The sequence below is a fragment of the Polyodon spathula genome, chromosome 57 (genome assembly GCF_017654505.1).
Source record: "Polyodon spathula isolate WHYD16114869_AA chromosome 57, ASM1765450v1, whole genome shotgun sequence".
NCBI lineage: Eukaryota > Metazoa > Chordata > Actinopteri > Acipenseriformes > Polyodontidae > Polyodon > Polyodon spathula.
Window position 1 is genome coordinate 1,527,742 of NC_054590.1, and position 15,217 is coordinate 1,542,958.

General features: G+C 45.5%; 2 protein-coding genes across 2 annotated transcripts in view; both read left to right on the plus strand.

Moving 5' to 3' along the window:
• LOC121307581 (cysteine and histidine-rich domain-containing protein 1-like) overlaps positions 1-1,969 on the plus strand; it is a 4,892-nt gene extending 2,923 nt beyond the window's left edge. Inside the window, exon 5 of the mRNA XM_041239779.1 lies at positions 1,959-1,969. Within this exon, the coding sequence (XP_041095713.1) occupies positions 1,959-1,969 (11 nt within the window). The remainder of the gene's footprint in view (positions 1-1,958) is intronic.
• Positions 1,970-6,799: 4,830 nt separating this feature from the next.
• LOC121307549 (cationic amino acid transporter 3-like) lies at positions 6,800-14,878 on the plus strand. The gene is given in 12 exon segments (XM_041239738.1): positions 6,800-6,885; positions 7,343-7,734; positions 8,173-8,240; positions 8,242-8,306; positions 8,662-8,999; positions 9,478-9,700; positions 10,096-10,235; positions 10,551-10,653; positions 10,849-11,069; positions 11,485-11,651; positions 12,045-12,153; positions 12,318-14,878. Coding segments are annotated over 11 exon segments (1,950 nt in total). The 5' UTR covers positions 6,800-6,885; positions 7,343-7,364; the 3' UTR covers positions 12,464-14,878.
• Positions 14,879-15,217: the final 339 nt, after the last annotated feature.

Consider the following 15,217-nt stretch of genomic DNA (forward strand, 5'->3'; position numbering starts at 1 on the left):
TACGAATACAATAATGTAAACACTGCCGTCAATGCACCCTGCCCCTGTGCATGCAGCTTTGTTTTGGTGATCGCGTTTTTAATACGATCAGCAGAAATACGAATACAATAATGTAAACACTGCCATCGGAGACTACAAAGGCGTATTCTTCAGAGAAGAAGTGAAAACTGACGACAGCCCCCGCCCCCAGACTCCGAACATGAAATTTAAATTGGGATTCTTACGTGTTTACATTGAACACACATCGCGCCGAAATACAGTCCGAAGCAACAGCGCTGTTGCCCTTCATTGCCATTTTCAGTAGGGTCACATGCATTGGTAACATAAGCATACTGGTGTAAAGTGATCGTTGTCCACGGTATTGTACACTGCGTCTGCCAGCGTGCTTAACCCCTTCGTGCATTAGATATTGAAAATAGCGGGCGAGAGGGGTTGGGCACACAATAAATATATTGCATTATTTTTTTTTCCATTACTTTATACAGTGGAAAAATTGGAATACTGTTATTAGGTCATCATGCATTTGCATCTTCCATGTGTCCCCATGTAAAGACTAGAAGCGTGTTTGTTTTTTGTTTTTTGTTTTTTTTTTGAGGTCTCCATCCATGAAAGGGTTAATGGTAGGTTCTGAATGATTGTTGTTGTCATGTGATTGTAGACACCCCTCCGTCCCTTCAATACCATTGGCTGAAGCTCGCTTATTTGTTATGCAAACTCTTTAGGTAAATTGTTGGAACTGTATTCAAGGTCTTCAGTGTATTTTGTGTGGTTTCTTTTATCATATTAGAGAACTTTCCACTCCTTGAGCACCCTTCAAGGTAAAAAGAAAAAAAAATTAATCCTAACCCTAGCTACATGCACTTTGGTTAGTGTGTCAAGTCTGTCACATTGAGAATGGGTTTAACAGCCCTAATAGCAGCCAATGGTGCAGGTCATCAACTTCACATGCCCGCTGAATTCACTGAGACAACAACTGCTTTAAAAAACAAAACAAAAAAAACTCAATTTGGTTTGCAGGTGGCGTTTTGCAAAGCTTTTAAGTGGCTCGGTACTGCTGTGTTTGAACACGATTGTGTGTTTTATTACTTTGAGGAATGCCAGAGCTCAGTCCGTATTACAGCAGAGGAACGTTGGGTATTGGATTTGGGACTGTAGTGGAATTGTTTAGTTTTATTACCTTGGCTGCAGCAGAGAAGCCACGCTGGCACAAGGATTTGCTTGAGAGTGTGTGTGTGTGTGTGGTTTCTGTTGCTAAGTTACCGTGATCCTTATGTATCCAGACTAATGCTAATTCTACTGTATTACTAGGAGGGAAGACAGAGCCCTTGAGCTTGAGGGGAATACACTAGCATACTCGTTTTACCACGCAGCTGAAGAGGGACAGTCCAGTGGCAGTGTTCTTTTTGCTCCTGCAGTGAGTGTTCCAGGCAGCAGGTCTTGCTTGTGCAGCGTGTTCGAGACTAACCTAACCTTGTGACACCAGTAAAGACGTGGGTTTGGTGAGGCTGTGCTTGGTGACACTGTCAGCTCCCAGAAATCAATGCGCTTGGCAGTCCTGGATCGAAATCCTGAGGAGAGAAGACTCCTGTTGCACAGCAGTTTCACCCAGTCCAGGTTTTACTTCGAGCTTGATTAGCCACAGCGTATAGGTAAGAAGTGCAGGTGTGTTTTATTAAACTCCTTGTAAAACCAGGAATGGATCACACCGCTATGCAATGAGAGTGTTATTTCCATCCCTAAGGTATGTTGAGAGGCTGTGGCGCTATTGAATGCCTCCTGTCCCTTTGATAATTGCTGTGAAAATGTGTTCCTGTTCTCATTAGAGGGCGTTTTTTGTTGTTTTGTTTTTTTTGGATGGAGATGAATTGCTCGTAGTCCTGCTAAAATTGTTCAAATTAATAACGGCAAGCAATGAAAAGATCCATGTGCCCCACCCCGTGGTTTCTGTCTCCGTCCAGGTGAGTCATAGAGCTGTCTGCACAGAGTAATGAAAGGTTATAAGAACGAGGATTGTCTGTGAGGATTATCGTTAAGAGCCTAATTCAGTAATCGCTACCTGTACACTCCCAACCTTGCAGCGCTATCCTCTGAGAAGGTAAGGGGGTGGGGGGGGTGCTTGGAGGGTCAGGCTCCCTGGCAATGCTGCTCCTCGCTGACTCCCTGGCAGCAACATCACAAAGACGAGTGGCGCCCATTTTAATAGAGGATCCGGGGGGAGGCAGCGTCTGAGAGGCGATGCTGTGAAGATATGCAGACTCACGCAGCTGCCTGTCTCTGTTAACAAAAGCAGGCCACTCTTAATGAAACTATCATTCAGGAAGAGAGGTGGAGGGGGGGAGGACCCGCTAAACAGTACCACAGGATTCTCATCAACTACAGAGGATGATACACAGAAATAGCCACAACAAGCTTGTTCTGTGCCAGTGCCTACATACAGCACTCTACCTCAGCTAGATAACCCACAGCATGTGTGGACAAGTCTTTATGCCAGCCCTGTATATACAGTTTACCTCAATCCTCCTGCTTTCTGTCTGTCCCTGAAGCCCCTTGTTGTCACATTTATGCAAATGCATCCCTCTGTTGTAAGGACACGGACAAGGGGATTGCAAATGAGCTGGCTCAGGGCAACGATGGAGGACCAGGGGCTGGAAATCCTGGAACTGAGACAAAGTCTGCTTGAAACGGACAGGGCTGCCAGCTGTCTCTGAGGGCTTTGGTTGTGTGTTCTATTAACATTGCTGATCTGGACACTGTTTGCTCAGAAGAGCCAGCTTCTCAAAGTTCCGGTTCCTTTAGCATACTTTTGTCAAGTTGAAGGGTGTTTTGAAAACGAACTGGAGGGACTTGAAGGCTTCTGATGCCATGGTAAAGTGTGTGTGAGTGTGTGTGTGTAGCTCGCTGAGGAACAGAGTGGTCGTTGTTGACATGGAGATTGTAGACCTGCTTTGCTTGCTAAGCATTGTCCCCAGGAGGTGGGATTGAAAGAATAGCCTAATCACTGTGTGAGGCAGGCTTTGACATGTTCTGCACGATGGAACTCTGTGCACGTAGGGTTAGCCTGGTCCCAAGACTGGTCAGCTGAGCACTAATCCCGTTATGGACTCCACGTGGTCTCTACCTGGTGAGGATCAGGGCCAGTGCGTGGCAGGATTAATGTCTCTATACCTGAGAGAGGGGTGAGACAGACACACACACACACACACAGATAGAGAGCTAGGCAGGATGGCACTGCTATGTTAAAGCTTGGTCACAGCTTGTCAAGGTATTGACTTTGCTATAAAGACCTGGGTAACATCTACTCCTTTCCAAACCACACCATACAAATGAAACTTTTATAGTGTGCATCCCGGGACCCCTCAGCAAACCAAAAGCAGCTTTACATGCCAGTTAAGCACAATAGCATGCTTGCAAAGATACATCTTCACCTCCACTTTCAATATCAGCTGAAGGATATGCATTCGGCTGTGGGTTTCAGAGTGGTGGAGCGTGACGCGACTGAACGCCCCGGACAGCGTTTGTTGATCTCAAACTGCGGCTCCAGAGATAGAGAAAGAGTGTGGTTTAGATATGCAAGAGCAGGGCTGTGTACAACAGTAAAAGCAATGTAGGACTGCACTGGTACTGTCTATAGACTGGATGCGTGTCAGTATCCTGGCTGCATTCTGTTTAGTGAGATCAGTGTTGCTAGTTACTGGGATTTTGAAGAGGAGAGCAGAGGGGAGCCCTCGCTTGTCTCTGCCTCTCCCTTCCAGGCAGGGCTTGATCTGCACTAGCTTCACACAGAGGAAGGGGGGGGGGGGGATCACGCGGTGCAATGCTTTCCCAGGGTTACTGCGTTTTTCCTTGCAGTACCTCGTTACACACGTATCACATGTCAAACGCATTTAAATATTCATCCAGCTGTGAGGAGACAGTGGACAGCCAATGAAAGGGTCTGGGTTCGCTCTGGCACATTTCCAGCCTCTTTTCATCGGATGCTGCTTCTTTTTTTCTTTAGTAAATAAGTAAAAGCAGCAGACAGACAGCAGAGCGGAGCAGAGAAGTGCCAATTGGCTGCGTTACTGCCCTCGTGATGTATAGGGTACTCAGCAGCTGATGGCGTGCAGGTTTAAAATGCCCATATGAAGGTGACTTTCAGGGGCTGGATTAAGTTACCATTGCTTTTAGAAACCAGGACAATATATTAAAACCTCCACTGGCAGAGTATTTGCAGACAGACCCGATTCTGTAAAGCAGGAAGCACCTCCAGCAACCAGTAGCCTTTGTGACCCTTCCCTAGACTTCCTTCAACACAAGGAGACAAGGGGGGGCAGCCGTGGTGTTTCAGAGTATTGGCTGTTATTACCGATTTCAAACCCAAACGCTTGCATACACAAAGCCCCAAGCGCAGTTTGAGCCATTCCTGGTTTTACTTTGAGTTTAATAATAAGACACACCTGAGCTTGTTTCCTGCACACTGGGGCTAATCAAGTTAGTACTAAAACCTGGGCTGTGGACTTACTTTAGTTGTTTCATTCCTCTTTGAATGTTCACTTGTGCTTTATAATAATAGTAGGGCGCCAGGTTGCAGCCAGTGTGTGTCACGCAAGCTAGCTGCTCGGTTTTCTGGTGCAGACGTGTGTGGAATTTTTATTTCCCAACAAGGCGTCTTTTGTTACTGCTTCTGACAGTCTGCACGGAATGTATGACTTAAAAGCATTCCTTAGGACGCTGACAGCGATCTGAGAAACAGCAAGGCAGCCTACACAGCCAGCCCGAGCGGTTTAGCAGGAATAGTGAACAGCGTTTCAGTGTTCCTTATTACACGCCTCGCAGAAAGCCTCCTCTCAGTGTAGAGCACGCTGTGTGTCCTGCCTGGAGCCTCGCTGTAGGAGACGATGAACGTGGTTATATGTTGATAATAAGAGACCCCTGCCCTCGCAGTGTATTAGCTTATTAGAAATCATGAAACGGAGCGCACTCTGGAACCCATATCTAAAACAGAAACTTTACAATCGAAGCAGACGTTTCCAGCCCAGGCAGGATGAGATGTATTGCAGATTCAGTGATTGGTGGATTTCCTAAAATGAAATGCATGAGCTGTATACAGTATTTTGCTACCTTGCTGTAGCTGTGCATGGCACAGTCAGGGGCAGAGCTCTTAGCGTGTGTGGTGAGGAGTGTTTTAAAAGGCAGCCCTACCTGTAACTGAGGGACACACCTGGTGTTCCTGCATTCATGCATCTGCTGTTCCAGGTTTTGGCATACAAAAGGAATGTGGTTGCAGTGGCTTCTTGGTAAGGACCTTACAGTAAGTTGTGCTTAGTGTAAGTGGATGAACAGATAATGACAAAAATAGAAGAGGAACAGGGAAGTAAATATGTTTTTACAAGAAAGTAATCAAGTGAATCTGGGAAAAAAAAAATGCAAATCATATTTCTATGGGTCCAGGAAGTTATGTAAGTGCTGGAAAGTACAGCATAGAGCAGACCACTGTGGAAATAGTTGTTGTTTTAATGTCCGTATCAGTTTACTGTAGTCTGCCTCTTCACACTGGCTCCATTGGTCCCACCCTCAAAGATCCCCAGCCACTGTAACACCTTTCTCTTTGTCTGTCGCTCAGGAATCTGCTGTTTCACGGTTGTTGGCAGGAAGGACTGTGAAACTAGAAGTCTTTTTGAGTATATTTTCACACAGGAAACCCACTTGTTGATCACAGTGGAAAATGCAGCGCATTGTCCTTTTAGTAATTCTCTGGTTGTATAGAAATGTTGTATTGATGTTTGGCTACCAACATAGGTGCTATGAAGCCAGTTTGAAGCAATTGCTAAATTTTGGGGAGGGGCGATATTGTTTTTTTTTTACTAGTAGTTGTAACTGATTAATTCCACGCCTATCCAGTCGTAATCATTCTCAGTTCCAGGCTGTGTTTTACACGGAGTGAACGTTATTCTCGTATTTTCCACCTCTTTCAGTGAGCCCAGCTGTTGAAAACCTGGGTTATTTAGAATGAATAGAGTAATATGTTAATGTGTGTCGTTTACTTTTATGTATACTTGAATTATAATTATAATATCTGCAGCATAATTGGCATTGTAATCGAATGATATCATTGGCGTTGTAATTGAATGATCACATTGTAATTAAATGATCGCATTGGCGTTGTAATTGAATGATCGCATTGTAATTGAATGATCGCATTGGCGTTGTAATTGAATGATCGCATTGTAATTGAATGATCTCATTGTAATTGAATGATAGCATTGGCATTGTAATTGAATGATCTCATTGTAATTGAATGATAGCATTGGCATTGTAATTGAATGATAGCATTGGCATTGTAATTGAATGATAGCATTTGCATTGTAGTTGAATGATCGCATTGTAATTGAGTGATAGCATTGGCATTGTAATTGAATGATCTCATTGTAATTGAATGATAGCATTGGCATTGTAATTGAATGATAGCATTTGCATTGTAGTTGAATGATCGCATTGTAATTGAGTGATAGCATTGGCATTGTAATTGAATGATAGCATTGGCATTGTAGTTGAATGATCGCATTGTAATTGAATGATTGCATTGTAATTGAATGATCGCATTGGCATTGTAATTGAATGATCGCATTGGTATTGGCATTGACTCTTGTTCTTATTAATGCAATGTCACACTGGGCAGTTGTGATGAAACGGGGGATTTCTGAAACTCGTCTTGTTCTGACTGCACAGCTTCCTTGTGATCGATGAGATACATGGAAGCTGTGTGTCAGGTGTGTGGGAGGGGTGTGTGCTGAACTGAGAGGGTAGAAAAGAGCCCCATGCACACAAACACACAGCGTCCTGGGTGCTGCGTTTATATCACAAGAAGCTGCTGCTCAGACCTTGGAAGGAACAAGACCAGCCAGGGTATTGCTGTGTTTAAACTTTTATTGTTATGTTGCTGTTTGATTTTAATACTAACAGGAATTTGGTACATTTTAAATTGAACTTGAATGGACTTTGGGAGGGTAACATAACAGAGAATACTTTTGGCATTGAGAGTCTGGTGGTAAAGTGAGTTTGAGGTTGTTTATTCACAGGTTATATTATTAAAAATACATGTGTTTATAAAAAGCAAGACAACGATGCTTCTACAGCTAGGTCTTTGTCAGAAACATAATTGTCTTGAAGTTGAAATGTATGTCTGGACTTTGTCTGGGCTCGGTCAACCTTTATTTCATGAATGTACAGGTGTCCATTTTTTGGACTCCGCACCGCACCAATTACCAGTGAGCACCACACCTGTCTTTTTGGGATCGCGTTTCTTTCTTTTTAAACGGTGCCGAGTTGTAATCCTGCCCCTTGTCCCGTCTTGTGTTGGCAGCTCTTAGAAGAAGACTCTCGCCATGGCCGGTAAGAAGATGGCTCAGTACGGGAAGCAGCTCCTGCGCCGGCGTGCGCTGGACTGCAGCATGGAGGAGACTCGCTTCTCACGCTGCCTGTCCACGCTGGACCTGGTGGCGCTGGGCGTGGGCAGCACGCTGGGTGCTGGCGTATACGTGCTGGCGGGGGAAGTAGCCAGGGAGAAGGCGGGACCCGCTATTGTGCTCTGCTTCCTTATCGCTGCCCTGTCCTCTGTCCTCGCCGGCCTGTGCTACGCTGAATTCGGGGCGCGGGTCCCCAAGACCGGCTCGGCGTACCTCTACAGCTACGTGACGGTCGGAGAGATCTGGGCGTTCATAACCGGCTGGAATCTGATTCTCTCGTATGTCATAGGTGAGTGAGCTTTGTTAGAATGAAAAGATCGGGGGGAAGATGTGGGGTAAAAATAGGTGAGAAATCACTGTTTTTGGTTTGAAAAACAATGAAATAGTGTGTTTGGTTAAAACCAGCAATTGCTCGATTGCAAAAATAGAAAGAGATATAAAAGGAATTAAAAAAAAAAAAAGATGGACATATTTCTAATGTAGTTTGCCAATAGGGTGTAGCTACTGTTTTACATGCCACAAGCTGTTGCTGAAAAGCACTTGGTCATTTTCCACAGAGCTTGAGTGAAGTTATATCGTATCGTAATGTACGATCTCTCCAGGGTAATTAGCTTTACTGTTTTATGAATTCTCATTATTAGTAAAACAATGTGTACTGTATAGGGTGCTGTATGATGCAAGCTAATTTTAGACCAGAGCGGTCCTAACGTGTCCTCCCTGTCCTCAGGTACAGCGAGCGTGGCCCGGGCGTGGAGCTCCACGTTCGATAACCTGGTGGAGCATTCTAACCTGGTGGATGGCAGAAGATCTCCATGTCTTCAAGGCTTCCGTATCCCTTAAGGTGCCGGGTGTCCTGGCTGAACGGGATAGGACCACTAGGACGACTGTCCACTCTCTCAGAGTCCCTGGGGGGGGGGGGCGGGGGCCACCCCAGGGGTGGGGTGGTGGGGGGGGGTTGGGTTGGTTTTTTTTACCGCGAATGGCGCTTGATGCCCACCTGTTGTACGAACATTGTAATGGCACTTTTATTTATTTTTTAATTTTTTTTCAGAAGCATATACTGGTGTTATTTGGGACTGGACTCAGCTGGTATACATGAACTACAGAGTCCAATAGATTGCTCCTAGGATTATATTCTAATCCAGTTTAACTGGTTCAACCTGAACAATTCATTTAACACTTGATCCGAGGTTAACTGTAAGGACCGATCTCGTGCAATGCCAATGTTCTAACCTGCTTCCTCTCCCCTGTGTCTCGCAGGTCTGCTGGCGTTTGGCGTGAGCGAGTCGGCGCTGGTCAATAAGATTTTCACGGGGGTGAACTTGGTGGTGCTGGGCTTCGTCATCATCTCGGGCTTCGTGAAGGGAGACACGCACAACTGGAGCCTGACCCAGGAGGACTTCTACAACAACACCAACACCTCCTCCTCCTGCAACAGCAGCACCAAGAGCTTCGGGGCCGGTGGCTTCGCCCCCTTCGGCTTCACGGGCATCCTGTCGGGGGCCGCCACCTGCTTCTACGCCTTCGTTGGGTTCGACTGCATCGCCACCACGAGTAAGACACGGCTTCCAGGCTCTGACTGACACTCACAAGTTGCTTTGTTACGGCAACTTTTCTCTGTCGGTTCAATCTGTTGGAGTTAGCTTTTAGTTAACTGTATCTATTTTCATTCTCTCTACTTTATCAACCCTTTGATTTATTTTCACATTTACTCTCTCTCTATCGCTCTCATTCGCTCTCTATCTTTCTGTCGTTCCTAGCTCTGTCCCCCTCTCTATTTCAGTACACGTTCTTTAGAAAATAGCAGCACATCAGTAAATCTATTGAACTGAGAGGATCAGGAACACTTGTCTAATAATATTCGTGGGTGTCTGACGACACTAACAATGTGCTGCATACCAGGGGAAACGTTTAAGAACCTGGAGCCTTCCTTCTCCATGTACAGCTGGGCCTGTATGAAGTCAGGAGGTGTGCGGCTCAGCGAGTAGTGTGCTGTGCTGTGCTGTGTCTCACTCTCCCATGCCACCCCCAGGTGAAGAGGCTAAGAACCCCCAGCGCTCCATCCCCATTGGCATCGTGGCCTCGCTGCTCATCTGCTTCTTCGCATATTTCGGGGTGTCGGCTGCGCTCACCCTCATGATGCCTTACTACATTCTGGACACCCAGAGCCCCCTCCCCGAGGCCTTCCAGTACGTGGGCTGGGGTCCCGCGCGCTACATTGTGGCCGTGGGCTCACTCTGCGCTCTCTCCACCAGGTAACCATCCAGCCTGCCCTGGCTGACTGCATTGATCACACGCGCGCAGGCATGTATGCAGACACACACAACCAGATGCACGCACAGACGCGCATGCACAGGCACGCTTGCACACACACACACACACACACACACACTCGCATGCGTGCACTTCACACACTACTCACAGCTCTGCCAATACAGTGCTCCCACATTACTTCATGACTCAGTGATACACATCTGCTCAATTCAAACAGTCATATTTTTACAAGGACTTGTGCACGTACTGTGCGATACCATTTAATAATTCACCGCTGCTGGTATTTCTTTGATAGTGGTAAAGCTCAGTTGTAAAGTGGTATGTGACTAACCCTTGTCTCCACTCCTCTCCTCTGCTCTCCCCTCCTCTCCTCCAGTCTTCTGGGCTCCATGTTCCCCATGCCCCGGGTCATCTATGCCATGGCTGAGGACGGGCTACTCTTCCGCTTCTTGTCCCGCATGAACAAGAAGACCAGGACCCCCCTGCTGGCCACCATCGTCTCGGGGGTCATCGCAGGTACAGTGCGGTGCATGGGAGGGGGTGCGCATGCAAACTCAAGCGTCAGATTCTACAGGAGGGGTCGTTCGCACAGGACTGAAAATCAACGTAGAAACAGGTGGCCTCCTGAATCATCTGTGAAATGTTGTCCTGTGCGAATCGTCTGTTACTTTTAAACCCAGATCATTTTCTCAAAGGCTCTGTATTTTTTTATTTTTTACAGGACCTGCTGTTAGGTTTTTTCATTCCGTAATCTTTAAAACCAATGATTTAACAGATAACCCTATGAAGAGTGAGCACTCACCTGGTCCTCTCCTCCCCTCTCCTTTGCAGCGCTTATGGCTTTCCTCTTTGAGCTGGCTGCTCTGGTGGATCTCATGTCGATCGGGACCCTGCTGGCATATTCCCTCGTTGCAGTCTGCGTGCTCATCCTTAGGTCAGTCCACAAAACAAACCTGACCTCCAGCATGGTATTTAAGGGGGCGGTGGGGGGGTTGACGGACCATGAATTAAACATATTGTATAGTATGCATTAAATAAAACCGTGATAAGACAAGTAGCACGTACAGTAACATGAACAGGACCCTTCCTAGGATGCACAGCTGATGTATGCTTGGGTCCTTGCTCCCAGGTACCAGCCAGGCTCACTGAGCAGCCCCGGTCAGTGTGAGAGGATGGTGGATCTGAGTGGGGAGAAGACTGTGATGAACGACTCAGACAGCGGAGACGAGTTTGCCTGCGAGACTGTCCCTCTGAAGGAGAAGTTCACCATGAAGCTGCTCTTGGTGCCCAGCTGTGACTTCCCCACCAAGACATCCGGGCTCATCGTCTACTTCACCACCGCCACCATCTGTGAGTGTGAAAGGCTGCTTCAAACACTTTGATTATTCTCATCTGCGGCACGATGGGAGGGTGAACCAGCCTTGAGCCCAAGCGTTGCACAAGATCAGCAGCAGCAGATTGGCTAGCTCTCCATCTTCGCTGTGTTTGCACGTACAAACGATCATATGACAAAGAAATAACATGTTTTCAGGGAAGAATAGGAAAAACAGCAGGAAGCGATGGAAATAAGACTGCCATTGCACAGCAGTTTCACCCATTCCAGGTTTTACTGCAAGCTTGATTAGCCACAGAGTGTATTAAACTCATGGTAAAACCAGGCATGGATCAAACTGCTATGCAGTGGGAGTCTTATTTCCCGCCCTGTCGTGACAGCAGTGTTAGCGCTGGTTCCTGTGTTTTGAATCTCTCTCTGTCTTTCCCCCAGCGCTGGTGTTCACAGTGCTATGCTGTGTCCTGTCTGTGAAGATGCCCTCCCTGGTGGCCGGGGAGCCCCTGTGGGTGACAGTCTGCGCTGTCCTGGTGGTCGTGTCTGTCATCTGCATCGCCATCATCTGGAGACAGCCTGAGAGCCAAGAGTCCCTCACGTTCAAGGTGAGCTGGGGAGGAGGGGCAGTGCACGAAAGAATATATATATATATATATATATATATATATATATATATATATATATATATATATATATATATATCTCACGAGAACATTGAAATATTGAAAACAGGGAATTAGTGCAGAGCTCTAAAAGGAAGCCGACGTGCAGTGTAATGTCAACATGGCCCCCCTTTTATAAAGTACATTGGGGATGTATTGGAAAACATCTCCCTTTCAAAAATACAACCGTGTTCCTGTTGTTCAAATGAACAAGCTTCCCCAGCTGTGTCTAGAAGAGAAACAAAGCATGCTTCTGTTTTATGTCTCACCTCTTGGCTGGGGTGTGTGCGGGTGTGTTGGCCTGTCTCCGTGCTGAAGGCTCTGTTCTGTTTCCAGGTCCCCTTCCTGCCTCTGCTGCCCCTCTTCAGTATCTTCGTCAATGTTTACCTCATGATGCAGCTTGACGCAGGGACCTGGGTACGATTCGCTGTCTGGATGACTATAGGTGAGTTTCACAGCATTGAAGTATTGCAGTCTTCCTACGCAGCAATCTCTATACCAGATCATTTCAATATTGTCTTTTCACTAGTGCTTTGCAGTGAGTGCCTGGTGTTTCATCTCAATCATACATTGAACGTTTTGTTGTATTTTCTCCTCTCCCTCCTCCAGGGTTTCTGATTTATTTCGCCTATGGGATCCGGAACAGTTCCGTGGCCCAGAGCTCGGCAGATAAAGACAAGTACGAGCCAGCCCTCGGAGCCAAGACCCCAATTTACCTGAAGGAGGAGCGTGGGACTGAGAGCTCCGGAGCCTGAGAGAGAGCAAAGGAAGGAAGGGAGTCCAGCACTGAACCAGGGACCGTCAGCCACCTCAAGCAGGAGGGCAAATAAACCCAGAGAAATGAACTTCTACGTGTGTGTGCGTGCGTGTGTCTGTGTCCAGTACATTCATGTATATGTTGTATCATATTGTATAGAGATATTTGTTTGTATACATTAAATGTACTTGCTTGGGTTTGGGGAATGGGATTCTCAGCACACAGGAGTTAATCTGGCCGCTGTGCAAAACTGAGTCTTCCTTCAAACCCTGTTGCAAAATGACCTGTGCAGTACAAGTCAGATTGTACATGTGTACACATCTGTATATTAAACCTGGCTGTCCACAGCTGTTACAGTATGCATATATACAGTGTGTGTATGCAAGTGTGTAGACAATGGGTGTTTATTTGCATGTAAATTATAGAGCAGTAATCTCATAACAGGCTTTTAGAAAACTGTGTCGTGAGCTGAACTGCAATCCAGAAATTCGAAGTGGACGGCAGCCTCGCTACGAGCCGGGCGCGCCTGCCACTGCCTCATTGTTTTATTTAATCGCTGAACATTGTGTGACACAAAGCCTTCTGTACAGTATTACGCAAAGAAATAAGATTTTTGCGAAGCAGAAATGTATTTTATCTGTAGCGTCTCATTTTACGCGCGCGTGTGTGTGTGTGTGTGTGCACAGGGGGTGGGAATAACCAAAAAAAGTGAACTGAACTGAAAACAGTAGGCTAGAGGAATCCGACCTGATCTGTTTGTTGTGTGGTTTTGCCTTCTGTTACCGAACCATCTTAATCCCTAATCATTTGCCGAGGTTTGTGTCTGTAAATATTTCAAGACGAGAGTTTGTTGCTTTTCATTTGTTTTGATCTTTATCAATGACCTTGTTTGTGTGTATATAGACCATATGGTTTTAAAGGTCTTCATCGTCCTGATGGATTTGTCGAGTATTGAGGCTGGTGAAGCCGAGCTAGTCCAATTTGTTTTTACATGGTTTTATTTTCTTGTTTTATTCAATGCAATGTATTTATTTTTCATGAAAGCCCTGTTGCATTAATTGAGATGCATTGACCTCCTTTTGTCAACAGCACAGTCTGGCTTCTGCGCCCTCGCCCTGTATTGTAAATATAGCCCTAGTTTCACAGTTCTTTTTGATTCCTGTGTTACAGCTTACAGATTAATAATATGCGGTTGATTGATGATTTCTGTATCCAGTGTATTGTATCTATATTTCTAATTTAGTTTCAATCGAACCTCGTTTGTCTCCGGGATCGTTCCCGGTAAACAGGAGAAGTAGCTTCCCATTCCCTTGCAGAAGAGATGTACAGACAGACAGACAGACATGACCACTGGTGTTAAGGACCCTGTTTCAGTTCTTATGAAAGCACCCCTTAGTTTTTAATGACTGGATTATGCAGTATGTTTTGTAATGGCCGTGATGGTCCAAAACGCAGCTACAGTACAGAGCCCAGTGTTACTGTGTGCAGCCCAGCAATGCAGGGGAGCGAGTCTATTACAATAAGATGTATTTCTCTCCCACTGGACTGCTACTCCCCCAAAGTAAAAAGCAGGCAGTTTATACACAATATGATGTGTAAGTGTGAACACAGTGCCCCAAAACGTGTATATTTACTTACATGCAAATTGTAGAGCAGTAATGTGAGAACTGTTTAGAGCATGGCGATGTGAAGTGAACTAGAGCAAAATGTAGAAGTTGGATACGCTGGTATTGTGGATTACCAGGCTGAAAGAGCTGCAGAGGGAGGCAGTCTGTGAGACTGTATGCTGAACATGCTGCAGCTGTGGTGTGTTTCACACTGAGATTACTCACGGCTTTGTGTTTACTTCAGAGCTTGTTTCTGTTGATCTGCGGCCTGCGCTGTGGTGATGATGTTCAGAATTCTTGTTTGGTGCTGATTCAGCGCTATGTATTAATATTTTTTTTTAATCTATTTTTGTAAATAGAAGGGTGATATTTTGGTATTAAGTGTACTTTTGTCAGAGAGAAACACTTGCATCTATTAAAAAAGAAGATTTTGGGCCGGATGACAAGTTTTAGACATTATTATTATTATTATTATTATTATTATTATTATTATTATTATTATCTACTATTTGTTCTAAAGCTAGCAATGTGCTTATTAACATGTTCATTGTTTCTAAAGTGTTCTGCAGCAGACCGCTGTGCTTTTACTGCCGTGAAGATACAAACAAAAGCCACTGTAGCTGCTGTACTGTAACCCAAGTACACGTGCAAGCCCACTGCAGCCTTCTGTTCTGTATCCACCAGACCCTTCTCTGTGTGCATTCTGGGTCCTGGTCTCTATGAAAAGCACCATCTCATTTATCTAATGTTGTGGATTCCTTTCTGCTTTTGTAAATGTATTTATTTTTTCTGTTCTGTTTGTACAGGCATTTGCTTTGTTTTTTGTTTTTTTCAAATAAAAGTCGGCATTAATCATTTCTCAGGGACACATTGCCCCTCACTTATTGGGACGCTGTGAGACCCAGAGCTCCTGTTCACACAGGTCTGTGACCTTGATGAATTTGGCAAGCTGAAATGACTGAAGAGTGCTTTAGCAGGGTGTCCAATCACACTGCTGGAGGGCCACCCCACTCCAGGTTTAATGTTATAGAACTCACAACCAGGGTCTGGTTTGGTTCAATTAAACAATTTAGAACAGAGTTGGAAGGTTTAGATACAGTAAGGTCATGGTTTAGATGCAGTAAGGTCATGGTTTAGATGCAGTA